The sequence below is a fragment of the Drosophila eugracilis genome, unplaced genomic scaffold (assembly GCF_018153835.1).
Source record: "Drosophila eugracilis isolate 14026-0451.02 unplaced genomic scaffold, ASM1815383v1 contig_90, whole genome shotgun sequence".
Taxonomy (NCBI): Eukaryota; Metazoa; Arthropoda; class Insecta; order Diptera; family Drosophilidae; genus Drosophila; species Drosophila eugracilis.
The window spans coordinates 5,562,345-5,587,643 of record NW_024573812.1 but is presented as its reverse complement, the minus strand read 5'-3'; the positions used below and the strand labels follow the sequence as shown (position 1 = coordinate 5,587,643).

Here is a 25,299-nt window from a genome sequence, read left to right as displayed (position 1 = left end):
ATGAGCGACGGCAGCAGCAGCAACAGCATCGTCATAATCATCATCATGTTCATCATCGCATCGCAATTGCCACAAAAGCAAAAGCAAAGCAACAGCAGATGTTTATGTGCCATCGGTTGGGCCAATGTGAGTGTGTGTGTGTGTGCGGAGAGTATATGTGTGAAAAGGTGCATCTGTGTGTGCTAGCAAACATCAAATAGTGCAAACAGGGCTGCCAACGCACTAGTGGTTTATGTGGAAATGCGGGTTACCGCATGAATAGTTATTTTACTACCAATGTTGATTTTGAAAAATATGTAATTTCAATTTTATATACCTGCTTTTCTTGTTGTTTAAAAAATCCTTAAAAAGTCATATTGGTTACTAACCTTTAACAAAATGTCTGAATAGCTTAAAGTAAAAACGTGTAAAATTAAATTATGATAATCTAAAAAGTCACTATGGACACACAAAAACAGAGTCCTGAAATTTTTAAACAATTCTCAAGTCCTGTAATGTAAAACTTTTCTGGGACACTCGACAACCCTGTTAGTTGTTATTGCCTTGCTTTGCTTTTATCTACGCGCCAACAGTCGAGTCAGAATTTCTGCTGCTTTCGTCGCTGCTAGCATAATAATGAGTTTTCTCGCCTCCGCTTCGCCACCACTTTCCACACACCACACCGAGTTTTCCCGGTCGGAAAAACGGGGGATGGGATGGAAAAGGCGAGTAAGGGAAGAAGAAGGAATAGGGACAGTGTAATGCGAAATAATGTTGAAATTATAAAGTGAGGTTGTCAGAGATGCCAGGAGAGATATACAAACGGCCAAACGGAACGGGCCACATGCACTATATGCACAAACATACATACATACAAACATACAAACACACAAACTGGTTGTCAGCGAGGGCACGAAGATGTGTGGAATGGAGAAGGGCAAAATAACGCCGGCAGAGCGAAGCCATATGCGAACGAACAAGAGAGAGGCGCAGAGAGAGCGAGAGAGGGAGCAAAACCAAGCCAGCATAAGGCAAATAGCGAAAAGCAACCAAAGCAAAACTCCGAAATATATGTTGTAGTTGTTTGTATGTATGTAGGTACATACATATGAGGGTCGCTGGCGCCTGCGAAGAGTGGAAGTGGAAGAGAGCACAAGTGTGGAGAGGGAGAGGCAGTAACGAATGCGGGCAACTAAGCGGAAACCAGCTTAAAGCGGAGGTGCCGATACATAAGACCGAAATATTTGAGAAGACTGGGAGGCCAAAAGGTTGGGTAACGCCAGCAGCGACGCCAACAGTGACGCCAGCAGCGTCGTACTCATGCTGAGCGCTGTATGAAAACAAAAGGTAGCCGCCGCTGTTTTTGTTGTTGTTATTGCCTACCTTCTCTCAATTAATCAAAAATATTTAGGTTCATATTTAATTATTTGATTAACTGCTACCGAGTTCCATTCATTCCAGCTGTCCTTTTGCCCTTTCTCTTAACGCTGCAGAAACGGAAAACGGTATGCTGAAACTTTTTAAGGTCTAAGTTCAAGTAGTCCTTTTTACCTTGGCAAATGGTATGAAGTATATCTTACAAATAAAATGTGAGGTAATCTTTTAGATGAAGTACAAACATACAATATAGTCTCTACGAGTTGATGATTAATCTTTGGCTGTTTAATTATTGCTGTTAATTCCTTACTTAATGTAAAAAATAGAGTTATGGTTTGAAAATGATATATTCAGCATATATTTCATAACTCGTTTAAGCTGTTTTTAATCAAACTACAAAAACAAACATCATATAGCATATTTATTTATTTGGCTAATGAAATTCTTTCTAACTTTGATATTGTATAATATAGTTTTTTTAGGCACAGTATTTCGTACAACAAAACTGTTTAAAAGACAAATAACTTTATCAATCTTTTTGAAACCCAACTTAGTTTTACCTATGATTTTCTTAGCTTACAGACTAAGCCCTAAAATACTTTACAAAACCCAATAAGGGTTTTATGAGCATTATTACAGATTTCTGCTTGAAACCTGTTTGACCTTTAATATCCCCAAAAATAAGAATGTTTATAAAATATAAATGTTTCTTAGTTTCAGGCTATAATATCTGACTCTCTGAGTAAGTTTTTCTAAGAATCTTTCTAGAACGCATATCCAAAATATCAATAGAATGTAGTGAAAACTCAATTTTCTTACATTTTTATTTAATAGCAACTAAATCGAGTTTAAATAAATCATTATATACTTTTTTAGATACTAATCTTGTTGTTAGAAAGTAAAGTAAAGTTAAAATTCAAATTGAAGTCAGCTTAAAATCCTAAAGTATAGTATTCTTAATCTTTATTTATAACTTTCTAAAAGTTCAACCAATAGAAGCTTCACTGTATTTACCTTGGCCGAGCACGTGGTCTTACCCCATACTTACTTGCCCAACCGATTTATAAGTCGCCAAAGTTGAACAGAAAAAGTTACCTAAAAACTTGAACCAGCCGGGAGCCAAAGTTCATTCCAAGTCGTGCAAGTTTTTTATGTTCACGCCGATTTTATGCCGATGTCTTTGCCAGAAAAGGAAACGGCTTGATTTGAAGAGGAGAAAGAGTAGGAGGGGTTCGCAAATGGGGAGCTTTTTATTTGGAGGGGCTGTGAGGGCAAAACGCAGAGGAAATCCGGCAGCGGATCAATGAGAACGGGTCCCTCTTCTCGGCTGAGAACTTTGAAGATGTCAGGAAAAAGGAAGGAAAGGTTGCTTCGTAAACCGAAGGAATCAGCCCATTTCACAGTTGAAAGCCGATTTGGACGCACTTAAAGATGCAAAATCAATTTGCCGGATTTGACAGCGGCATGTGTTTAACCTTCTCGGTAAGTTGGGTATACCATCGCGACCAGAAATAAGAGTAAAGATGACGATGATGATGTTCCCCCCATAGCTTATTGAGTTACACATAATACTTCCTTGGCGTTTGATTCACATGTCTATATGGGGAGAAACCCAACATCAAAGTAAAGTTTATCGGAGTAAACATATCAAAGTTATAGTTACATATTTCCAAAAACTTAGGGGTTCTTTGGAAAGATATCAGGTTTTAGAACTAACATCATTTGTCATTCGTTGGTTTGTAGTCATAGTTTCGGAATAATCATAAAGTATGGCAATTCGATCTGATGGTAAACATCCATTAACCCTTTTTGTTTGCTTATTTAAGCAATTTTTAGATACTATAAGAATTATATTATACATTGATTGATGTTAAGTAGATTCTATATTAATAGTTTAGTAAATAAACTAAATGCTTCTTGTTTTTCCAATCAATAATAAACGAAATTGCAAAGTTAAGATGTTAATTTAATAATACAATTGGTTAAAAAATGATTTAACAACATATACCTGCATTATTTTATCTAGATAAATATTACTATATCTTTGGAAAAAAGTCCTTCTATACCAATTATATGGTTAAGTAAGCTTAAAACTTAAAAAAAAGTATAAAAATGTAGTACTTAAAACCTACCTTAAGCTTCCTAAAAGTCGTTAAAAAGCGTAAAAATCTTAAAATTAATTCAAACAAAGAATAAAAATGATCCCCTTGAGTATCTGTAAAGGACAATACAATATCCCATGACAAATGCAGATTTCTGCTCTTAAACAAAATCAAAAGACGAGAAATGTAAGAGGATTATTTCAATTACATGGTTTGAATATATATGCCTAAGGGTTAAATATAAAAAATCAGGGAGAAATCGCATAGAGAAAGAGGGTGGTTAAAGCCCTGTGAAAATATGAGCTACGTTTTCGAACCTTTGACAACCAAAAGCAAACATTTCAAAATGAATTCTCCGAGTGGTTGATGAAGAAGGAAGAAACTTTGTATAGGTCTTGAGTTACTTTATCGAGTTATTTAGATTGATTATAAAGTTCTTGTTAACAAGTATCGTGGAATAAAATAAGTCAATTTTACAACTTTTATACCTCAATATTTCGATTTAAGGTGTCAATGCTAGTGGACAAGAAATTTTATTACAAGCTTAAGAAGATATTATATTCCTTTATTTTCAACATTTTTGGAAATGTTTTGTTCAAAATACGGAGTTCTTTTTTGCCAAAAAAGGCTACCGATTGATTAGCAAAATTTGTCATATTTCTTCTTGGTTCTTAACTCATAATATGGTCAATATAAGTTTAACAGCTAAAAGAAAGACTGCTTTGCGTCGCTAACGACCCAAACTTACTATTTGTATCACACGCTAACTGATTTTGAAAGTTTAATTTTTTGGCAAATTTTCGCATTTTTGATAAGGGGTTACATCATCAATTTCTGATAAAAATGGTTTAAAGTTTACATTTTTAGGTGTGAATAAAGTTTTATTGGAAATTTAATTACAAGTTCAACGAGGTATTGGATTCTATATGGTAACCATTTTTGGGCATTGTTTTGGTTAATATACTAAGTTTTTTGTGCTAAAAATCGGGTAACCGCTTTTTGAACAATATTTTAAACCTTGATCTACGTTTGTACTTAAATTTATCAAAATGAGCTAAAATAATAACTGTTTTGTGATGCTAACAACCAAAACTGACCATTAGTATTACTCCTTGGCTGATTTTGAAACTTTATTTTTTTGGCAAATTTTTGCATTTTTTCATCGAAATTTTCGAAAATACATAAAATTTGACATATCTTGGTGGGGACACAGATTTATTAGAAATTAAATTACAATTTAAACAAGATATGACATTCCGCATTCCGACCATTATTTGCTGTGTTTTGATCAAAATACTGACATTTAAAAAAGATCAGGGCAGACTCAATTTCGCATTTTCCATAAGGGGTTTCATCATCAAAATTTGCGAAAAATTACATAAAATTTACATTTTTGGGTGTGAATACAGTTTTATTAAAAATTTAATTACAAACTCAACGAGATATGACATTATATGTTAAGACCATTTTTGGCATTTTTATGGGCAAAATACTGAGTTTTTTGAGAATAAATCTTAACAATGATTCTTAAATATAGCCTATAAAATAGTCAAAACAAGACGTACAGTGATGGGAACGACTGTTTTGTGCAGCTAACAATCAAAACTAAATATTTCTATGACTTTTCGGTTGATTTTTAACATTTTATTGCGCACTTTTGTAAGGGTTTATCATCATCAAAATTTGTTGTGACCAAAACTGACATTTTTTAGGTGTTTATATAGTTCTAATAGAAATTTAATTACAAACTTAATGAGATATGACATTCAAAAGCTCCGACCTTTTTAATTTAATATTTTTTTTTTTTTTTAATTTAGAAATTATTGTAACGCTTATCACATTTTAGATTAGGGGTTCATAAAATTCAGCGAAAAAATGGAAAAAGTTAACATTTTAAGGAGCGAATACAAATCGATTAAAAATTTAATTAAGAGTTCAACGATATATAACATTTTATATTTCTACCACTTTTTGATATAGTTTTGATCAAAATACTGCATTTTTTTTTGCGTAAAATCAGGATACCAACTGATAAACAATATGTGCTTATTTTTTCTTGTTTTCCTAGTCATAAAATGGTCAAAACAAGACATAAAGCTAAGAGCACGACTGTTTTATGCAGCAAACGCCCCAAAGAACCAATTTGTATAATTTTGCGACAGATGATTTCATGCAATTTAAGATATTATTCTCAAGGAATGTTATTATGTGCGCCATTATATGAAAACAAGTCAGTGAGCCGCACCCACTTATCATTAGTCGGGGCAGAAGAAAAAAAACCAGTAAAAACTGAAAACTGAATGCTGATCAAGGCGGAACGGAGTCACTTTGGTCCGATTTTATATTGAAAGTTTCTCGGGCCCATAATTATGCAAATTTTTTAGCAAAAAGCCTGGCCATTCATGTAATTTAAATCCAGTTTAATTGGAATTTTAAAGTTAACAAAGTCAGAGATTAAGCCAGAGTCGCAGCGGCAACAACAAATTTAAGCTCTTAAATTGCAAATTTTGCAATATCCCTGGGGAAGGGAAAAGCGGCAGTCACAAAAAATGGGGAGAAAAACCGAGGCACAGAGAGGCTGTCTGAAAAGTGGATTCATTCACCCCGGGCTTCATCCTTTTTCCACAGGCATATTTCAATTTTCCAGCCACCCTCCTTAGCCCTCTTTAAAATTCCACCGAACATCGCTGGCATAAACTAATTAGTGACATAATTCCAAAAAGTCGCGACTGGTCTTTCCTGAGTCCGAGGGTGTGACAAATCCCGCAGGTTGTCAAAGGCGAACCAAATTATATTACATAATAATTATGAAAAATTGCTTTGTCATTACACGGACCTACAAGTTCCGTTCGCTAATGTTTAGACAAAAACGGAAAATGAGACCTTTTTCCTTGGTTAATAATTGTCTTGGTTAAAGTTTAACAAATTAGTACTTTAGGTAAGTCACTCTTTAAAAAAATATCCATGATCTTAAAGGGTTTAGATTCAATTTGGTTCATTTTTTGTTGAAAAAAAGGTTTGAAGCTCTCTTCTAGCGAAAACGTTTTGCAAATTAAGATTGACAGATGTTGGAATTCGGAGGAAATTGAATATATATTCGTATCTATATGTCTTTGTCTGATGGTTGATCAACCGTTAAAGCTCTCTGTTTAAGTAGTTGGCCGGCCGGCTGGTCAAAAAATAAAATTATCTAAAAAACAATAAACGGAATCAAATTTTAAGATATGGAAAAACAAACTTTAAGTTGCACCTCATTTTTATCTAAAACACATAAGAAAACACCTTAAGTAAATATTTTGAGGGACTAAAATTTAGTTTAGTTTTGAAGTTGTTTCTTTGTATATCAACTTTTGAACTTTTAAACTGTTACCTGAAAAACCATTCTAACAAGTTTAGCTAATAAAATCTTTAATGATCATGTTTAATACCTAACCTTTTGCCTAAACTTTGGCCTTTTATGACCAAAAAGTATAGTTATGATGGGAACTAAACGTTTCTTCTAAGAACCGTTTAACATTTTACAAAAATATAAAAGTTATCAACTAACCAAAACGGAAAGTTCCAAGTTTTAAACAATTTGAAAAGTAAATAATCGATAAAAGCTTACAAGTTCTTGGCATAAACCTTGTTAAAACTAAAACTTAATTAATGAGTGCTATTTCTTAGGTAATTAGCTAAAATTTTCCAGCTTAAACGTAAAACATGATTAATTTAGATGGCTACTAATTTAAATTAGGCACTAAAAATTTGATTGCAAAAGCTATTATTATAAAAAAAAACAGACAAAAATGATAAACGCCTAAAAATATTTCCGCGCCAAACCCAAAATTAAAGGTCTTACGTAAGCGCTACTTGCCCCAAAGCGGCTTAAGCGTTTCGAAAATATTTGAAATAGCTCAATTCGATATAATAAATAGATGGACGATTGTCATAAGATTATCGAATTTGGGTTCTCGCCGATTAATTAATCATTCGTTAGGTATCTTGTTGCTCTCTTTGTTGTTGTCCTATGTATGTTTGTTGTTGTCTTGTCTCAATAAAACATCGTGTGATAAATCGAAACAAATTATAATTGGACAAAAGCGGATAGCACACACAAGCACACACGCACACAGATACATAGGGCATGCACGTGAACGAAACGAATCGAAACGAAAAAGGAGAAAAAGAATAAACAACGACAAGAGCTGAATGTTAAACTACACCCACGTACACACAAGTGTAGACGTAAAATGAGCCTCAGCAGTTTCCCAATCAAAATGTAAATATTCCTTTGAATAGAGGAGGGGTGCCGGGGTGTTGGGCGAGGGGGTTGGCTCGCCTGCAATCCAAAAGTAAATATTTTATATGTGTTTGTGTGTGTGTGTGTGGCGGCGCACTTTTGGCCAAGCGAATGCAAAAAGCAGAAGAAGCAGAGGCAGAGGCAACAGCAAAAGCAAAAGCAACGCCATGTTTGCGCACGACGCGACGCCTCTGTCGGCAGAAAATATGCCAATACCAAAGCCATGCCCCCCGCCCCTTAAGGCAACTAAACCACCTTCACCCCACCGTTCCTCACCCCTCCCAACACAACGTCACGTCACGCAAAGCGAAAATGAGGAAAACAAGGTGCCCAGTTGGAAATGCTAGAGGCCAAGGCAGCAGTTATAAAAAATTTTGTTATTTAAACTCGTTTACTCCTTAAATTTGTTTTTTATTTAATAATTATATTATATAAAATATATCGGACAAGATTTTACTATAGTATAAAAGTTAGTTTAACTGAAAAATGTATAAAACATACAAATAATAAAATAAGTTATTTTTGGATATCACCACCAAATTGGACACGGGGTACGTGGTACTTTTGTGCTTGTGCTATGCTGTGCCTGTGCTGTAGATGGCATGCTGGCGTCGTAAATGGAACGATGAACGGGCGGCAAACACAGGCAAATAATGTGTAGTGTGTGTATTAGTGTGTATATGTTTGTGTGCGAGCGACTGCTGTTGTTATGCCTTTCGGTATCTTGTAGTCGAGCGTCGAGACTCGGATTCGAAATCGGAATAAGCACTATATATCGTGTACCGCAAGTGCTCATTACGAATTCACGTTGAGAAAAAAGCGAAAAACAAAAACGCAACAGAAACCGAAGAGAAAAACTGTGTGTGGATTTTTTCGAGGGTTAATATGAAAAATGTATATGTATATTTTCCAGTGCGCTTCACAGATTTGCTCGCATTGCAGATCTTTCATCTTCCATACCCTTAATGAAAATGTCCTTCTATTTCGGTTTCACCGCCGCTCTCTCTTTATCTCTCTCTCTCTATCTCTGCCTCTTTCGCTCTCGCTGACACACATCAGCAGGAAAATAAATTATGCTCCCTTTTTCTTTCATTTTCATAAATGTCACTTTGAGCATACATTTGCCGACTAATTGCGGCGGGGTGGGTTGCCAAGTGGGCGGGCAGAAAGTAATTGCCATAAAGCTACGTAATAAGTGCACCTGTCAAAATTATTTCGGCCAGCAAAGGGATTAAGTATTAGTTGGTACTACTCTCAATAAGGGTTAATTTATTGAAATTTCTAAGCTGTAATCCGTAAAACCTAACCCTAAAACCTATATTTGTATGTTACGACATCGTTTAATCCTACAATAATACAAAAAAAAACTGTCAAATTTTCATTTAAATTTTTTTCAAAATTTCCCACTGATTAAGGTCAGCTTATCAAATAGCATTTTGATAGCAAATTGACAACGATTCTGTATTTATTTTCAATTTTAAATTACTTTCTAAGCTCCCGCAAGGTCAATGAATCAACCATAACCACACTTTTTCGAGCCCATGCAACCGTGAATGCAATTAGTATCTGGCCACCCAATGTGCCACCCACTCACCCAACTTCCGTGTATTTGCGTTTGTACTTCCTAACCGCACGTACAAAACCGCAGAGCAGTTGCAACATTAATTATTCATTTTGCCGGAGGATTCTAAAGGATATACCCGCAGACACATTGTCTATCTGATTTTCAGCGTAAATACACTGATCAAAATTGTACATCAAATTCAATTTAATAATAAGAATATAGCATGGAAAAAGGAAACACTTTTGTGATACAAAATAATTTGTAACACAAATAACTTATTTTTTCACATTTAACACACAATTGTTTTAAGTGTAGTTTGCCAGTGCAATCTACAGTTTTTTTTGGGACAGCCATTCATAATCACCTTTCCTACACATTGGACTCTTGGACTGAAATGAGTTTATTAAAATTATGAAACACAAAGAAGGGTCAAGCAGTGTCAAACGGACTTAAAAAAGGTCGGAAATGATTAATTTATTTCTAGAACTGCATAATTACTCAGTTTTTTGTGTTTTAAGCTCAAGATCTCTTTAATTTTTAGACATTTTAGACCAGATATAAATTGTATTTAGATCATATATGAAGGTAATCACAATAGAGACTATATAAACTACACATTAACACAGTTTATTCCTCATCAAAACATAACGTTATCTATAATTGTTATAATAAAATTGGGCAATTTGTGTAAAATCTTAATACACCATTTAGTTTTAGTAAATGAGCCGTAAAATTACTAATCGAAATAATCGGTAATGTTGAGTTCAAAAGTTAAGAATTCCCTATCAGTTCCTCTCCATACGCCATGTTGAATAGAAAGGAAAAAGTTGTACTTATCTATCTTTTGGTTGTTGGAAATATGGTAATCACCCATATTTCATGGTGGTCTATAAACCTATAAAAAGTTATTTCTATATGCCGTTTTTCCCAGGTCCATTCGCTGGTGGAGTTTACGAACATCAAATGTGAAGTAGTGGACCCCGATTTCTGCAACTTCGAATATTGCTATCTGAAGTCGGTGAATCGGACCTATAAATATTTTATGCTAAAAGTGAATCTCTATAAAACTCCAGTAACCAAAGTTAAGGTAAGCAGTGAAATATTAAAAACAAATTTAATACTTCAAAACTTTAATACAGGTCAACTTTGCCATTTATAATTTCGCCAATGGCTATAAGCCCTTTCTCTACAATGTTACTGTTGATGGTTGCAAGTTCCTAAGAAATCCAAAATCCAACCCCATTGCTGGCTACGTCTATGGTTTCTTCAAGGATTTTTCCAATATTAACCACTCTTGTCCCTACGACGTAAGTATCTTTATATGACTGAACGCTTTGCTAAACATCAGATTTCAGCATGACCTTGTGGTGGACAAACTTACAACTGATTTGTTTAATCAACGTATGAAATATCTTCTTCCTTTTCCGGAGGGAAAGTACTTGTTCCAAATGAACTGGATGGCCTATGACACTATCAGAGCTGTGTTTAAGATATATATCCAAGTATCTTGATTATTACTTCAAAGTTATAGTATTGCACACTTTCGTAGAAATAGCGTTATATTCATATGTTGTTAACCCAAAAGCAAGAATAAAACAAGAGGAAACGCTATAGTCGAGTGCCGCGACTATAAGATACCCGTTACTGTTTTACAAAACTTTAAAATATTATTTTCCTAGTGGTAATTCACAAGGTGCCACCTATTGTCAGAGGAAGTATGTTGAGTATGCTTATAGTGACGTCACTGCCCATGTGAGGCCTTATAACCTTAATTTCTTCATAAATAGCGAAATAATGTTCCGATTTGAAAAACCTTTGGTAAATCGATAGATATTAACAGAAATAAGTTATACAAGGTCAAACAAAGGCATTCATAATAATATTATAGACGCCACAGTTTTCCGCGGTTTGTAGGCGTTAGAGTGGGCGTGGCTGAATGCAACTTCGTGGCAAGTTGCAGAGGCATCCCCTAAATATGTGTTTCTAAGCAAAATTGTGTGGCTCTTATAGTTTTTGAGATTTTTGCATTTTTGGTTTTTCAGGTTTTGTGGGCGTTAGAGTGGGCGTGGCTTGATCGGAAAAAAATAATTCGCATTGGGAGCATCATAGAAACCTACATGCTTAATTCGAACTTTCTATCACTTATAGTTACCGAGATATCAGCTTTTCTAGAAAATCCGTAAACCGTCTTTTGAGCCTTGTGGGCGTATGGGTGGGTGCGGATTATAAGTACTACTATAAGATGCGCTGTCATCTAAAGATTATACTTTCTGAATTTCAACTTTCTAACTGCAATAGTTCCTGAGATTTCAGCAATTTTAGTTTTTTGCGATTTGTGGGCGTTAGAGTGGGCGTGGCAGGATGCTGTAATAAAGTTGCGCTGTCCCGGGACCTCAAGAATCTTTATGCTTAATCTCAACTTTGTATCTGCTATAGTTCCTGAGATCTCAGCGTTCATACGGACGGACGGACGGACGGACAGACGGACATGGCTCAATCAACTTCGCTATTGATCCTGATCAAGAATATATATACTTTATAGGGTCGCAAAAGCTTCCTTCTATCTGTTACATACTTTTCAACGAATCTAGTATACCCTTTTACTCTACGAGTAACGGGTATAAATATGAAGAATGCAAATAAAAAACTACGGTGGGATCGGTGGATCTAAATTGCTGGCTGTTCGACAGCTCAGGAAGAGTCGATTTCGACTCATTTCCCTCGCAAGCAGTGTTGCCAGTTTAGCTTATTATAAGCTAGTTCTAGCATATTTTGAACTGGAAAAGCTTGAAAACTCCCGATCTAGCTTATAGCTTGAAATATAGCTTATTTTAAAATTCATCTAGTATATTCTAGCTTTAAATGTATTTACGTCATTAACGCGTTGTTTCGTAAGAAAAATATGCTTGTTCTTTTATTGCCGATGCTTATGTGCGTTTCATATGATCGTGAATATATTTCTAATCGATAGGGCCATCGAAGATTGATATGTTGGCTAAAGTGTTGCCAGCAATCACTTGGAGCTGTGAACTTTAATAAAGCGAGTAGTAAAATGCCGAAAGTAAAATATAAACAAATTCTGGTAGTTTTTATTTTTTATATGTATATGATATGAATATCAAATAGCAACTAAACAAATTCACGCGCTTTCTTTTTTTAACCCGGTCTTTGGCATGTACGAAAAATTTTTGAAAAACCATGTTCATGTCCTTAGACGTGCTCTTGAATTTTATGTGGCAAATATCTAGGAGGAGAAAAATATTTAACTTTTTTTTACCAATAATAGAAATATTTTTTTTACTTTTTATTATTGTTATAAGGAAGCACTTTTCAGCGCTTGGCTTTATGCTGGTGCCTTTCCAACTATAAATTTGTAGCCAATTTTCTAATATTTTTGACCGACATATTCTTTTTCTTTTACCTAATCTCACTGAGCTCAGAAAGTTACTAAAACGGAGTTAAAAAATGCAGAATGCGGAGTTAAAAGATGAACGACATAAAGCAGAGAACAGAAAACCAAGAGAGAGAGCGCGGTTAAGCTATAAGTTCTCTCACCGAATGTTAATGCAAAGCAACAAATAATCTTATTTCAATCATCTGGATGATTAATTTTCGATTGCTTTACAATTTTGTTTTTGCTATTTTAAATATCGTATTTGAACGATCTTCCAATTGCTTGCTGGGTTATAAGATATTACGATATACACATACTTATACAAATAATACATAAATAGATTCAAAAAAGCTTCTTAACGAATAAAAGTTTGGTGACGAACGCAACTGCAGCAAAGTTAAGTTTTCATATTAAGATATTTTTTCCCCTTTTATTTTTAAACCAACAATCTTTTTATTAGTTTTCCCATATTAATTTTTTTTATCACGTAATAATTTAATGTACAAATTAAATTTTTCTATCCGATCTGTTATTTGTAACCTACCAACTAGGTAGATTGTAGTATAATAAGTAGTTAATTACATGTGATATTCGTCACTACGTGTATTGCCCTTTTCGACTATATATATGTATATAATGTTATACACTTGCATTTTCAACGATTTCGATTATAGCATTTTTAAGCCGGTTTTTTTGTGAAGAATTTTTATCTAAAATTATATAAATTTTATCTTTCTAAGTTGTTTTTTTGATCCTTTTACCTCAAAAAATTGTATACCTTCATTCGCACTGAAATAGACTTTGGACTTTTTTCTAAAATTACTGTTATTTCACGCAGAAGAGTTCGTTAATAACTAGTAATTATACAAAAAATATTGCATTATTGCAATTATTAACTAATTCTAATTACTGTCCTATTCTAATTATTTATTGGTTTCTAAATGGTTTTCGATTCGGTTAGTTCAGTTTTTATGGAAACTTCAACCATAAAAGATGAATGGAAAAATACGTTTTTTCGTCGTTTTCTTGGTGAATTTTCATTTGATCAGAGAGGTACAAAATGATTTTAACTTATGGATATTTTGAACCGAAAAAAAATCCCTATGTGCAGGCTCATTCTCTAGGTGAGTTTACCAACATCAAATGCGAAGTAGTAGACCCCGATTTCTGCAATTTCGAATATGGCTATCTGAAGTCGGTGAACCGGACCTACAAATATTATACGGTAAAAGTGAATCTCCTTAAAATCCCTGTAACCAAAATTAAGGTATGCAGTTGCAATTGTTTGAAAGATGTTTAGAATTTTGAAAGTCTAATACAGGTTAACGCTGCCATTTATAAGTTCGCCAATGGCCATAAGTCCAACCTTTACAATTTTACTGTTGATGCCTGCAAGTTCCTAAAAAATCCAAACTCAAATCCACTTGCTGGCTACATCTACGGTTACTTTAAGGACAATTCTAACATGAACCGCACTTGCCCTTACGACGTAAGTACAAGTAAACATAAATGACTGAACAATTTAATAAATATTATATCTTAGCATGACCTTGTGGTGGATAAAATAACAACTCAGTTGTTTACTCACCGAATGACTACTGTTCTTCCTTTTGCGGAGGGAAAGTACTTGTTCCAAATGAACTGGATGGCCTATGACATTATGCGAGCTGTATTTAAGGTATACATCTCAATGACTTGAACAATATTATAAGATAAAAATGTATTATTGATGTCACACAGTGTGAACATAAATTCAGGAACAGAAATATATAGAATCAAAAATATTCACCTGACTAAATCTGAAGTGCTGGGCAATTACCATCTACATCCAACCACGAAACACCGGAAAACCCGTTGATGCTAATCATTTTATTTTATTTTTATTTCACGTGAATCTAGACTGAGATTTAATTTCTGAAATATTTTTAATATAAGTAAGTTTAATATTATAAAAGGTTGTGTGGATCGTGTTGCCTCTTAGAATTTGTAAATCCTGACTTGAACTTTAAGGCCATACTAAGCCATTTTCCTTGAAAATAACTCAATTTTTATCCATGCATGTAATTAGGTAAACAACAAAATATTGCTCTATTAACTTATCAACTAATCGATGTTTGCGTAAGTACCATAATCTAGCCAAAATGAGTGCTTTTAAATGCTTTTAGATATAGTCGAGGTTAGCTTAAATCTAAATCAGTTCTTTTTCGGACCTCCTGCCTAAGAGATGAAGAGAGAACTCTATTTACTCGTCGCTTTCCTGGTGAATGTACATTTGATCAGAGAGGTAATAAAATCCCATTTCATTTATCGAAAATCGAAATCGAAATTTCATCCCTGCGAACTGTACATTGCAGGTTCAATCTCTAATTGAGTTTACGAACATCAAATGCGAAGTAGTGGATCCCGATTTCTGCAATTTCGAATATTGCTATCTGAAGTCTGTTAATCGGACCTACAAATATTATTCGCTAAAAGTGAATCTTTTTAAAATTCCAATAACCAAAGTTAAGGTATGTAGTAAAATATGTTTTAATGATATTTGGAATTTCAAAAGTCGAAAACAGGTAAACGCCGCTATTTATAAGTTCGCTAATGGCTATAAGCCCTTCATGTACAATGTTACTGTCGATGCCTGCAAGTTCCTAAAAAACCAAAAATCAAACCCAATTTTTGGCTACTTTTATGGCTATTTCAAGGACCATTCCAATATGAACCACACATGCCCTTACGACGTAAGTATATATATAAATGACTACAAAATAAATTGATAAAGATCAAATTATAGCATGACATTGTGGTGGATAAACTATCAACTGCGTTTTTTAATCAACGAGCGAAATATCTTCTCCCTTTTCCGGACGGAAAGTACTTGATCCAAGTGAACTTTCTTGCCTATGACATATCTCGAGCCGTGTTTAAGTTATACAACGTACTATCTTGAATACTATTTTTAGCTGAATGATCTATGAAATCAGTTGTAGTAGAAAATCTATTATTAATATCATGTACTGAGATCATAAATTCAAAAATAAAAAAATATGAAGTATCAAAAAAAAAATCGGCTTAAGTAGATATAAATTGCTGCTCAATTACCGTATACATCCAACCATCAAACACCGGAAAAACGGGTGAATTTTAAAAAATTTTTCTATTTTTAGATCACGTTAATCTACACTGAGATTTCATTTCTGATGTATTTTTTTAATAAGTGTTAAATAATTGACTTTTAAATGGTTTTTTGATATTGTCGAGCTTAGTCAAAAACCCAAATCAGTTCTTTTTTAGACCTCCAGCATAAGAGATGAAGAGAGTGCTTAGCATAATGGTTGCCGTTGTGGTGAATTTATTTTTGATCAGAAAAGTAGAAACACATTCTACAAAATCATAAGATAGAAATCAATCGAATACTGCCTCTATCTTGCAGGTTCATTCTCTAGTTGAGTTTACGAACATCAAATGCGAAGTAGTTGACCCCGATTTCTGCAACTTTGAATATTGTTTTCTGAAATCGGTGAACCGGACCTACAAATACTATCTTTTAAAGGTGAATCTCTATAAAACTCCGGTAACCAAAGTTAAGGTATGTAGAAAACAAAATTAAAAAAATTTTTAAAATTTCAAAAGTGCAATACAGCTGAACTCTGCTATTTATAAGTTTGCCAACGGCTATAAACCCTTCATGTACAATGTTACTGTCGATGCATGCAAGTTCCTCAAAAATCCGAAATCCAACGCGGTTACTGGCTACATCCATGGTTTTTTCAAGGATATTTCCACGACGTAAGTGACTTTTTTTAACTGAAAAATTTGCTAAACATCAGATTTCAGCATGACCTTGTGGTGGATAAACTGTCAACTCAGTTTTTTAATGACCGAGTGACTAAGATTCTGCCTTTTCCGGACGGAAAGTACTTGGTCCAAATGAACTGGATTGCCTATGACATTTTGCGAGCTGTCTTTAAGATATACTTCGTATTATCTTGATTATTATTTCAAACCTATAGATTTCCAAACTGTCGTAGAACTAACGTTATATTCATATGTTGTTAACACAAATGCAAGAATAAAAACATAAAGAATAAACTTCCGCTGCGTATGGACCCCAAGAATCTTCATGCTTATTCTCAACTTTGTATCTCTCATAGCTCCTGAGTTCTCATCGTTCATACGGACGGTCGGACGGACGGACGGACAAACGGACATGGCTCAATCGACTTCGCTATTGATCCTGATCAAGAATATATATACTTTATAGGGTCGGAAACGCTTCCTTCTACCTGTTACATACTTTTCAACGATTTTAGTATACCCTCTACGACTCTACGAGTAACCGGAAAAATATCTGATGCTAATCACATTTCCTTCTCTTATTTTACGTTGACTTACACTAAGATTTATTTTCTGAAGCATTTTTAAAATTTAATGTTATTAAAGTTTTTAGATGCCCTTTTACTCCTTAAAAGTTTTGCCCTTAAAAGTCTAACTAAGAAATTAAAATAAATTATGGATAAAATTAAACTGGATGTCCAGAGGCATTTTAGGGCTGTTATTTATGTTTATTCTGGATAACCTTTTATCCCTACACATACTTATAAAAATAATAAAAAAAAACCCTCTTAACGAATAAAAGCTTCGTTTATTTGTGAAGAATTTTTTCAAAATATATATAAATTTTATCTTACTAAGTTTTGTTTTGATCCTTTTACCTCTAAAAATTTTATACCGTCATTCGCACCTAAATGGACTTTAGACTTTATTCTAAAATTACTCTCATTTCACGCAGAAAAGTTCTATTAATGATACAAAAAATATTGATTTTTTGCAAATATTAACTAATTCTAATTACCGGTTTTATTCTAGGTATTTATTGTTTCCTAAACGGTTTTTCATACAGTCGAGCTGAGCTTGGAACTTAGTTCAGTTTTTATGGAAACTTCAACCGTAAAAGATGGATGGAAAAATACATTTTCTCGTCGTTTTCCTAGTGCATTTCCATTTGATCAGAGAGGTAGAAAATGATTTTAACTTATGGAAATTTTAAATAGAAAAATAATTTCTTTTTGCAGGTTCATTCTCTAGTTGAGTTTACGAACATCAAATGCGAAGAAGTGGACCCCGATTTCTGCAACTTTGAATATTGCTATCTGAAGTCGGTGAACCGGACCTACAAATATTGTACGCTAAAAGTGAATCTCCTTAAAATCCCGGTAACCAAAATTAAGGTATGCAGTTGCAATTGTTTGAAAGATGTTCAGAATTTCAAAAGTCCAATGCAGGTTAACGCTGCCATTTATAAGTTCGCCAATGGCCATAGGTCCAACCTTTACAATTTAACTGTTGATGCCTGCAAGTTCCTAAGAAATCCAAACTCAAATCCACTTGCTGGCTACATTTATGGCTACTTTAAGGACAATTCTAACATGAACCACACTTGCCCTTACGCCGTAAGTATATATAAATGTCTGAACTATTTGATAAAGGTCATATTTTAGCATGACCTTGTGGTGGATAAAATAACAACTCAGTTGTTTAATCACCGAATGACTACTGTTCTGCCTTTTGCGGAGGGGAAGTACTTGTTCCAAATGAACTGGATGGCCTATGACATTAAGCGAGCTGTGTTTAAGATATACATTCAACTGTCTTGATTATTATTATAAACTGGAGTTTTATATTCAAATATTTTTAACACAAATACAAGAATAAAAGAATAAAAGAATCTAAATAAAAAACTACCTCACTGGATCTAATTGCTGGACAATTGCAATTAACATATATTCAGAAATCAAATACCGAAAAAAGGGATTTAATCTACACTGAGATTTATTTTCTGAAGTATTTTTCAAATTCTGTAGGTGTAATATTATTAAAATTTTTTGATTTACCTTCGCTTCTTAAAATGTTTGCTATTAAAAGTCGACTAACATTATATGCTTTAGTTGCTGAATCTAAAAAAGTAATTAGATAATTTATAAAATATTGCTCTATTAACTTTATTATCTAATTGGTATGAGTAAGTGCTGCAGTCTAGCTAAAATAATTGACATTTAAATGGTTTTTTGATACGGTCGAACTAAGTCTAAAACCTAAATCAGTTATTTTGCAGACCTCCAGCCTAGGAGATGAGGAGAGAGCTTTATTGTCTTGTTGCTTTCCTAGTGAATGTACATTTGCTCAGAGAAGTACAAAATCATTCTATTATAAAATAGAAATCAATCGAATCCTGCCTCTACCTTTGCAGGTCCGTTCTTTAGTGGAATTTACCAATATCAAATGTGAAGTAGTTGACCCCGATTTCTGCAACTTCGAATATTGCTATCTGAAGTCGGTGAATCGGACCTATAAATATTTTATGCTAAAAGTGAATCTCTATAAAACTCCAGTAACCAAAGTTAAGGTAAGCAGTGAAATATTAAAAAAAAATTTAATTTAATACTTCAAAAGTGTAATACAGGTCAACTTTGCCATTTATAATTTCGCCAATGGCTATAAGCCCTTTCTCTACAATGTTACTGTTGATGGTTGCAAGTTCCTAAGAAATCCAAAATCCAACCCCATTGCTGGCTACGTCTATGGTTTCTTCAAGGATTTTTCCAATATTAATCACTCTTGTCCCTACGACGTAAGTATCTTTATATGACTGAACGCTTTGCTAAACATCAGATTTCAGCATGACCTTGTGGTGGACAAACTTACAACTGAGGTTTTTAATCAACGAATGAAATATCTTCTTCCTTTTCCGGAGGGAAAGTACTTGTTCCAAATGAACTGGATGGCCTATGACACTATCAGAGCTGTGTTTAAGATATATATCCAAGTATCTTGATTATTATTTCAAACTTATAGTATTGCACACTTTCGTAGAAATAAAGTTATATTCATATGTTGTTAACACAAATGCAAGAATAAAAACACGAAGAATGCAAATAAAAAACCACGGTTGGATCGGTGGATCTAAATTGCTGGACAATTGCAATTAGCATATATTCAAAAATCAAATACCGGAAAAATATCTGATGCTAATCTCATATCCTTCTCATATTTTATTTTTATCTTCACTGAGATTTATTTTCTGAAGTATTTTTTAAAACTTTTTTTAAACTTTTTAATGTTTGCACTTAAAAGTCTAACTTGGACTTTTTCTTAAAATTAAACTTGATGTCCAGAGACATTTCAAGGACTGTTATTTCGGTGCCCCTTTCCCTATCTTAAATATACCCATTTTATGAAATTTCTTATCGAATATGAGTCATTGTCGACTCTCCTAGAAGAGCAAAATAAGCATAAGTGCGCTCGTTTTCTGATCGAAAAAGATACTCTGTTCGGGAGAAAATGGAACCCTAGCCGCGACTCTTCCTAAAGAGTCGTATTCGACAGCTCAGGAAGAGTCGCTTTCGACTCATTTCCCTCGCAAGGGGCGAGTCTTTTTCGAGTCATATAAGAATCGAAAATAAATGAAATATTCAATAATATTTTGTTCTGGTATTTTTTATTTATTATATGTATGTATATGATATGTATATCAAAAAGCAACTAAACAAATTCACGCGCTTTCTTTTTTTAACCCGGTCTTTGGCATGTACGAAAAATTTTTGAAAAACCATGTTCATGTCCTTAGACGTGCTCTTGAATTTTATGTGGCAAATATCTAGGAGGAGAAAAATATTAACTTTTTTTCACCAATAATAGAAATATTTTCTTACTTTTTATTATTGTTATAAGGAAGCACTTTTCAGCGCTTGGCTTTATGCTGGTGCCTTTCCAACTATAAATTTGTAGCCAATTTTCTAATATTTTTGGCCGACATATTCTTTTCCCCTTACCTAATCTCACTGAGCTCAGAAAGTTACTAAAACGGAGTTAAAAAATGCAGAACACTGCACAACCACTTCAAATTTTGTGAAAAGTACCGTTTGAATAAGATGAACGACATAAAGCAGAGAACAGAAAACCAAGAGAGAGAGCGCGGTTAGGCTACAAGTTCTCTCACCAAATGTTAATGCAAAGCAACAAATAATCTCATTTCAATCATATGGATGATTAATTTTCGATTGCTTTACAATTTTGTTTTTGCTATTTTAAATATCGTATTTGAACGATCTTCCAATTGCTTGCTGGGTTATAAGATATTACGATATACACATACTTATACAAATAATACATAAATAGATTCAAAAAAGCTTCTTAACGAATAAAAGTTTGGTGACGAACGCAACTGCAGCAAAGTTAAGTTTTCATATTAAGATTTTTTGAATCAAGATTTTTTTCCCCCTTTTATTTTTAAACCAACAATCTTTTTATTAGTTTTCCAATATTATTTTTATTTTATCACGTAATAATTTAATGTACAAATGTAATTTTTCTATCCGATCTGTTATTTGTCAACTACAAAGTAGGTACATTTCATATTTTGATTCTATTATAATAAGTAGTTAATTACATGTGATATTCGTCACTACGTGTATTGCCCTCTTCGCCTAGATATATATATATTGTTATACACTTGCATTTTCAACGATTTCGATTATTGCATTTTTATGTCGGTTTACTTGTGAAGAATTTTTTCAAATTATATGTATAAATTTTATCTTTCTAAGTTTTGTTTTGATCCTTTTACCTCAAAAAATTGTATACCTTCATTCGCACTGAAATAGACTTTGGACATTTTTCTAAAATTACTCTCATTTCACGCAGAAAAGTTTTATTAATGATACAAAAAATATTGATTTATTGCAAATATTAACTAATTCTAATTACCGGTTCTATTCTAGGTATTTATTGGTTCCTAAACGGTTTTTCATACGGCCGAACTGAGCTTGGAACTTAGTTCAGTTTTTATGGAAACTTCAACCATAAAAGATGAATGGAAAAATACATTTTCTCGCCGTTTTCCTAGTGAATTTCCATTTGATCAGACAGGTACAAAATGATTTTAACTTATGGAAATTTTGAACCGAAAAAAATCCCTATGTGCAGGTTCATTCTCTAGTTGAGTTCACTAACATCAAATGCGAAGTAGCGGACCCCGATTTCTGCAATATCGAATATTGCTATCTGAAGTCTGTTAATCGGACCTACAAATATTATTCGCTAAAAGTGAATCTTTTTAAAATTCCAATAACCAAAGTTAAGGTATGTGAGTGAAATATGTTTTAATGATATTTGGAATTTCAAAAGTCGAAAACAGGTAAACGCCGCTATTTATAAGTTCGCTAATGGCTATAAGCCCTTCATGTACAATGTTACTGTCGATGCCTGCAAGTTCCTAAAAAACCAAAAATCAAACCCAATTTTTGGCTACTTTTATGGCTATTTTAAGGACCATTCCAATATGAACCACACATGCCCTTACGACGTAAGTATATATATAAATGACTACAAAATAAATTGATAAATATCAGATTATAGCATGACATTGTGGTGGATAAACTAACAACTGCGTTTTTTAATCAACGAGCGAAATATCTTCTCCCTTTTCCGGACGGAAAGTACTTGATCCAAATGAACGTTCTTGTCCATGACATTTCTCGAGCCGTGTTCAAGTTATACAACGTACTATCTTGAGTACTATTTTGAGCTGAATGATCTATGAAATCAGTTGTAGTAGAAAATCTATTATTAATAGTATCTATTATTAATGAGATCATAAATTCAAAAATAAAAAATTATGAAGTATCAAAAAAAAATCGGCTTAAGTAGATATAAATTGCTGCTCAATTACCATATACATCCAACCATCAAACACCGGAAAAACGGGTGAATTTTAAAAAATTTTTCTATTTTTAGATCACGTTAATCTACACTGAGATTTCATTTATGATGTATTTTTTTAATAAGTGTTAAATAATTGACTTTTAAATGGTTTTTTGATATTGTCGAGCTTAGTCAAAAACCCAAATCAGTTCTTTTTTAGACATCCAGCATAAGAGATGAAGAGAGTGCTTAGCATAATGGTTGCCGTTGTGGTGAATTTATTTTTGATCAGAAAAGTAGAAAAACATTCTACAAAATCATAAGATAGAAATCAATCGAATACTTCCTCTATCTTGCAGGTTCATTCTCTAGTTGAGTTTACGAACATCAAATGCGAAGTAGTTGACCCCGATTTCTGCAACTTTGAATATTGTTTTCTGAAGTCGGTGAACCGGACCTACAAATACTATGTTCTAAAGGTGAATCTCTATAAAACTCCGGTAACCAAAGTTAAGGTATGTAGAAAAATATTTTAAAAAAATTTTTTAAATTTCAAAAGTGCAATACAGCTGAACTCTGCTATTTATAAGTTTGCCAACGGCTATAAACCCTTCATGTACAATGTTACTGTCGATGCATGCAAGTTCCTCAAAAATCCGAAATCCAACCCGATTACTGGCTACATCCATGGTTTCTTCAAGGATATTTCCAATATGAACCACTCTTGCCCCTACGACGTAAGTGACTTTTTTTAACTGAAAAATTTGCTAAACATCAGATTTCAGCATGACCTTGTGGTGGATAAACTGTCAACTCAGTTTTTTAATGACCGAGTGACTAAGATTCTGCCTTTTCCGGACGGAAAGTACTTGGTCCAAATGAACTGGATTGCCTATGACATTTTGCGAGCTGTCTTTAAGATATACTTCGTATTATCTTGATTATTATTTCAAACCTATAGATTTCCAAACTGTCGTAGATCTAACGTTATATTCCTATGTTGTTAACACAAATGCAAGAATAAAAACATAAAGAATGCAAATAAAAAACCACCTCGGTGGATCTAAATTGTTAGACAATTGCAGTGAACTTATGTTCAACAAGAGGAAACGCTATAGTCGAGTGCCGCGACTGTAAGATACCCGTTATTGTTTAACACAATTTTAAAATATTCATTTTGCCATTGGAAATCCACAAAGCGCCACCTATTGTCACAGAAAGCATGTTGAGTAACTGACAGTACTGACGTCACTGCCCATTGAAGGTCTTATAAGCTAAATGACTTCTTAAATAGCGAAATAATGTTCAGATTTGAAAAATCATTGGTGAATCGATAGATATTGACAAAAATATGGTATACAAGGTCAAACGAAGACATGCACTGGGCAATAGAGTGGGCGTGGCCAGATGAAAACTAGGGACAAGTTGCAGTAGCATCTCTTAAATACATATTCTTAACCCTAACTTTCTGGCTCTTATAGTTCCCGAGATTTTTTGTGTTTTTGGTTTTTCGAGTTTTGTGGGCGTTAGTCGTGTGAGTGCGTGGCTTAATCGGAGAAAACAATTCGCATTGGAGGCATTATACATGTTGAATCGAAACTTTCTATCACTTATAGTTCTCGAGAAACGCTTCCATCTACCTGTTACATACTTTTCAACGAATCTAGTATACCCTTTTACTCTACGAGTAACCGGAAAAATATCTGATGCTAATCACATTTCCTTCTCATATTTTACGTTGACTTACACTAAGATTTATTTTCTGAAGCATTTTTAAAATTTAATGTTATTAAAGTTTTTAGATGCCCTTTTACTCCTTAAAAGTTTTGCCCTTAAAAGTCTAACTAAGAAATTAAAATAAATTCTGGATAAAATTAAACTGGATGTCCAGAGGCATTTTAAGGGCTGTTATTTATGTTCATAACCTTTTATTCCTAAACATATCTATAAAAATAACAAGAGGAAACGCTATAGTCGAGTGCCGCGACTATAAGATACCCGTTACTGTTTTACACAATTTTAAAATATTAATTTTGCTAGTGGAAATTCACAAGGCGCCACCTATTGTCAGAGGAAGTATGTTGAGTATGCTTATAGTGACGTCACTGCCCATGTGGAGCCTTATAACCTTAATTTCTTCATAAATAGCGAAATAATGTTCCGATTTGAAAAATCTTTTGTAAATCGATAGATATTAACAGATATAAGTTACAAAAGGTCAAACGAAGGCATTCATAATAATATTATAGACTCCACAGTTTTCCGCGGTTTGTGGGCGTTAGAGTGGGCGTGGCCGGAAGCAACTTCGTGGCAAGTTGCAGAGGCATCTCCTAAATACGTGTTCCTAAGCAAAATTGTGTAGCTTTTATAGTTTTCGAGATTTTTGCATTTTTGGTTTTTCGGGTTTTGTGGGCGTTAGAGTGGGCGTGGCGTGATCGGAAAAAAACAATTCGCATTGGGAGCATCATAGAAACATACATGCTTGATCCGAACTTTCTATCTCTTATAGTTACCGAGATATCAGCTTTTCTAGAAAATCCGAAAACGGTCTTTTGAACCTTGTGGGCGTATGGGTGGGTGTGGCCGGATAGTAGTACCACTATAAGATGCGCTGTCATCTAAAGATTATACTTTCTGAAATTCAACTTTCTATCTGCAATAGTTCCTGAGATTTCAGCAATTTCAGCTTTTTGCGATTTGTGGGCGTTAGAGTGGGCGTGGCAGGATGCTGTAATAAACTTGCGCTGTCCCGGGACCTCAAGAATCTTCATGCTTAATCTCAGCTTTGTATCTGCTATAGTTCCTGAGATCTCAGCGTTCATACGGACGGACGGACGGACGGACGGACGGACGGACGGACGGACGGACGGACGGACGGACGGACAGACGGACATGGCTCAATCGACTT

The 25,299-nt window shown here is 33.9% G+C and overlaps 8 protein-coding genes across 8 annotated transcripts; all 8 read left to right on the top strand.

Moving 5' to 3' along the window:
- Window positions 1-10,815, top strand: LOC108112117. The gene is made up of 4 exons (XM_041819739.1): window positions 1-126; window positions 10,236-10,391; window positions 10,444-10,611; window positions 10,660-10,815. Exons 1-4 carry the CDS (start codon window positions 1-3, stop codon window positions 10,813-10,815), a joined length of 606 nt encoding a protein of 201 aa, XP_041675673.1.
- Window positions 10,816-13,758: 2,943 nt separating this feature from the next.
- On the top strand, window positions 13,759-14,397 carry LOC108112115. Its single transcript, XM_017221866.1, has 3 exons — window positions 13,759-13,965; window positions 14,020-14,187; window positions 14,242-14,397. The coding sequence occupies exons 1-3, from the start codon at window positions 13,759-13,761 to the stop codon at window positions 14,395-14,397; spliced, it is 531 nt and encodes a 176-aa protein (XP_017077355.1).
- A 525-nt stretch (window positions 14,398-14,922) lies between these two features.
- On the top strand, window positions 14,923-15,639 carry LOC108112114. The gene is made up of 4 exons (XM_017221865.1): window positions 14,923-14,982; window positions 15,053-15,208; window positions 15,263-15,430; window positions 15,484-15,639. Exons 1-4 carry the CDS (start codon window positions 14,923-14,925, stop codon window positions 15,637-15,639), a joined length of 540 nt encoding a protein of 179 aa, XP_017077354.1.
- Window positions 15,640-16,007: 368 nt separating this feature from the next.
- On the top strand, window positions 16,008-16,682 carry LOC108112113. The gene is made up of 4 exons (XM_017221864.1): window positions 16,008-16,059; window positions 16,123-16,278; window positions 16,333-16,478; window positions 16,520-16,682. The coding sequence occupies exons 1-4, from the start codon at window positions 16,021-16,023 to the stop codon at window positions 16,680-16,682; spliced, it is 504 nt and encodes a 167-aa protein (XP_017077353.1). The 5' UTR covers window positions 16,008-16,020.
- Window positions 16,683-17,646: 964 nt separating this feature from the next.
- On the top strand, window positions 17,647-18,346 carry LOC108112112. The gene is made up of 4 exons (XM_017221863.1): window positions 17,647-17,706; window positions 17,765-17,920; window positions 17,975-18,142; window positions 18,191-18,346. Exons 1-4 carry the CDS (start codon window positions 17,647-17,649, stop codon window positions 18,344-18,346), a joined length of 540 nt encoding a protein of 179 aa, XP_017077352.1.
- A 474-nt stretch (window positions 18,347-18,820) lies between these two features.
- Window positions 18,821-19,524, top strand: LOC108112111. The gene is made up of 4 exons (XM_017221862.1): window positions 18,821-18,880; window positions 18,940-19,095; window positions 19,153-19,320; window positions 19,369-19,524. The coding sequence occupies exons 1-4, from the start codon at window positions 18,821-18,823 to the stop codon at window positions 19,522-19,524; spliced, it is 540 nt and encodes a 179-aa protein (XP_017077351.1).
- A 2,033-nt stretch (window positions 19,525-21,557) lies between these two features.
- On the top strand, window positions 21,558-22,262 carry LOC121530528. Its single transcript, XM_041819738.1, has 4 exons — window positions 21,558-21,617; window positions 21,675-21,830; window positions 21,886-22,053; window positions 22,107-22,262. Exons 1-4 carry the CDS (start codon window positions 21,558-21,560, stop codon window positions 22,260-22,262), a joined length of 540 nt encoding a protein of 179 aa, XP_041675672.1.
- A 373-nt stretch (window positions 22,263-22,635) lies between these two features.
- LOC108112110 lies at window positions 22,636-23,332 on the top strand. Its single transcript, XM_041819698.1, has 4 exons — window positions 22,636-22,687; window positions 22,751-22,906; window positions 22,961-23,128; window positions 23,177-23,332. Exons 1-4 carry the CDS (start codon window positions 22,649-22,651, stop codon window positions 23,330-23,332), a joined length of 519 nt encoding a protein of 172 aa, XP_041675632.1. The 5' UTR covers window positions 22,636-22,648.
- The last annotated feature ends 1,967 nt before the right edge of the window (window positions 23,333-25,299 follow it).

What these genes read in the sequence shown, in the direction of transcription:
- LOC108112111 (XM_017221862.1), top strand. Translation starts at nt 18,821, where the DNA reads ATGAGGAGAGAGCTTTATTGTCTTGTTGCTTTCCTAGTGAATGTACAT. An exon ending in ATGTACATTTGCTCAGAGAA is followed by an intron (nt 18,881 to 18,939) that starts GTACAAAATCAT and finishes CTACCTTTGCAG; the next exon opens with GTCCGTTCTTTAGTGGAATT. An exon ending in CTCCAGTAACCAAAGTTAAG is followed by an intron (nt 19,096 to 19,152) that starts GTAAGCAGTGAA and finishes AGTGTAATACAG; the next exon opens with GTCAACTTTGCCATTTATAA.
- LOC108112112 (XM_017221863.1), top strand. Translation starts at nt 17,647, where the DNA reads ATGGATGGAAAAATACATTTTCTCGTCGTTTTCCTAGTGCATTTCCAT. An exon ending in ATTTCCATTTGATCAGAGAG is followed by an intron (nt 17,707 to 17,764) that starts GTAGAAAATGAT and finishes TTCTTTTTGCAG; the next exon opens with GTTCATTCTCTAGTTGAGTT. An exon ending in TCCCGGTAACCAAAATTAAG is followed by an intron (nt 17,921 to 17,974) that starts GTATGCAGTTGC and finishes AGTCCAATGCAG; the next exon opens with GTTAACGCTGCCATTTATAA.
- LOC108112115 (XM_017221866.1), top strand. Translation starts at nt 13,759, where the DNA reads ATGATTTTAACTTATGGATATTTTGAACCGAAAAAAAATCCCTATGTG. An exon ending in TCCCTGTAACCAAAATTAAG is followed by an intron (nt 13,966 to 14,019) that starts GTATGCAGTTGC and finishes AGTCTAATACAG; the next exon opens with GTTAACGCTGCCATTTATAA. An exon ending in ACCGCACTTGCCCTTACGAC is followed by an intron (nt 14,188 to 14,241) that starts GTAAGTACAAGT and finishes ATTATATCTTAG; the next exon opens with CATGACCTTGTGGTGGATAA.
- LOC108112117 (XM_041819739.1), top strand. Translation starts at nt 1, where the DNA reads ATGAGCGACGGCAGCAGCAGCAACAGCATCGTCATAATCATCATCATG. An exon ending in CTCCAGTAACCAAAGTTAAG is followed by an intron (nt 10,392 to 10,443) that starts GTAAGCAGTGAA and finishes ACTTTAATACAG; the next exon opens with GTCAACTTTGCCATTTATAA. An exon ending in ACCACTCTTGTCCCTACGAC is followed by an intron (nt 10,612 to 10,659) that starts GTAAGTATCTTT and finishes ATCAGATTTCAG; the next exon opens with CATGACCTTGTGGTGGACAA.
- LOC108112110 (XM_041819698.1), top strand. Translation starts at nt 22,649, where the DNA reads ATGGTTGCCGTTGTGGTGAATTTATTTTTGATCAGAAAA. An exon ending in ATTTATTTTTGATCAGAAAA is followed by an intron (nt 22,688 to 22,750) that starts GTAGAAAAACAT and finishes TCTATCTTGCAG; the next exon opens with GTTCATTCTCTAGTTGAGTT. An exon ending in ACCACTCTTGCCCCTACGAC is followed by an intron (nt 23,129 to 23,176) that starts GTAAGTGACTTT and finishes ATCAGATTTCAG; the next exon opens with CATGACCTTGTGGTGGATAA.
- LOC108112113 (XM_017221864.1), top strand. Translation starts at nt 16,021, where the DNA reads ATGGTTGCCGTTGTGGTGAATTTATTTTTGATCAGAAAA. An exon ending in ATTTATTTTTGATCAGAAAA is followed by an intron (nt 16,060 to 16,122) that starts GTAGAAACACAT and finishes TCTATCTTGCAG; the next exon opens with GTTCATTCTCTAGTTGAGTT. An exon ending in CTCCGGTAACCAAAGTTAAG is followed by an intron (nt 16,279 to 16,332) that starts GTATGTAGAAAA and finishes AGTGCAATACAG; the next exon opens with CTGAACTCTGCTATTTATAA.
- LOC121530528 (XM_041819738.1), top strand. Translation starts at nt 21,558, where the DNA reads ATGAATGGAAAAATACATTTTCTCGCCGTTTTCCTAGTGAATTTCCAT. An exon ending in TTCCAATAACCAAAGTTAAG is followed by an intron (nt 21,831 to 21,885) that starts GTATGTGAGTGA and finishes AGTCGAAAACAG; the next exon opens with GTAAACGCCGCTATTTATAA. An exon ending in ACCACACATGCCCTTACGAC is followed by an intron (nt 22,054 to 22,106) that starts GTAAGTATATAT and finishes ATCAGATTATAG; the next exon opens with CATGACATTGTGGTGGATAA.
- LOC108112114 (XM_017221865.1), top strand. Translation starts at nt 14,923, where the DNA reads ATGAAGAGAGAACTCTATTTACTCGTCGCTTTCCTGGTGAATGTACAT. An exon ending in TTCCAATAACCAAAGTTAAG is followed by an intron (nt 15,209 to 15,262) that starts GTATGTAGTAAA and finishes AGTCGAAAACAG; the next exon opens with GTAAACGCCGCTATTTATAA. An exon ending in ACCACACATGCCCTTACGAC is followed by an intron (nt 15,431 to 15,483) that starts GTAAGTATATAT and finishes ATCAAATTATAG; the next exon opens with CATGACATTGTGGTGGATAA.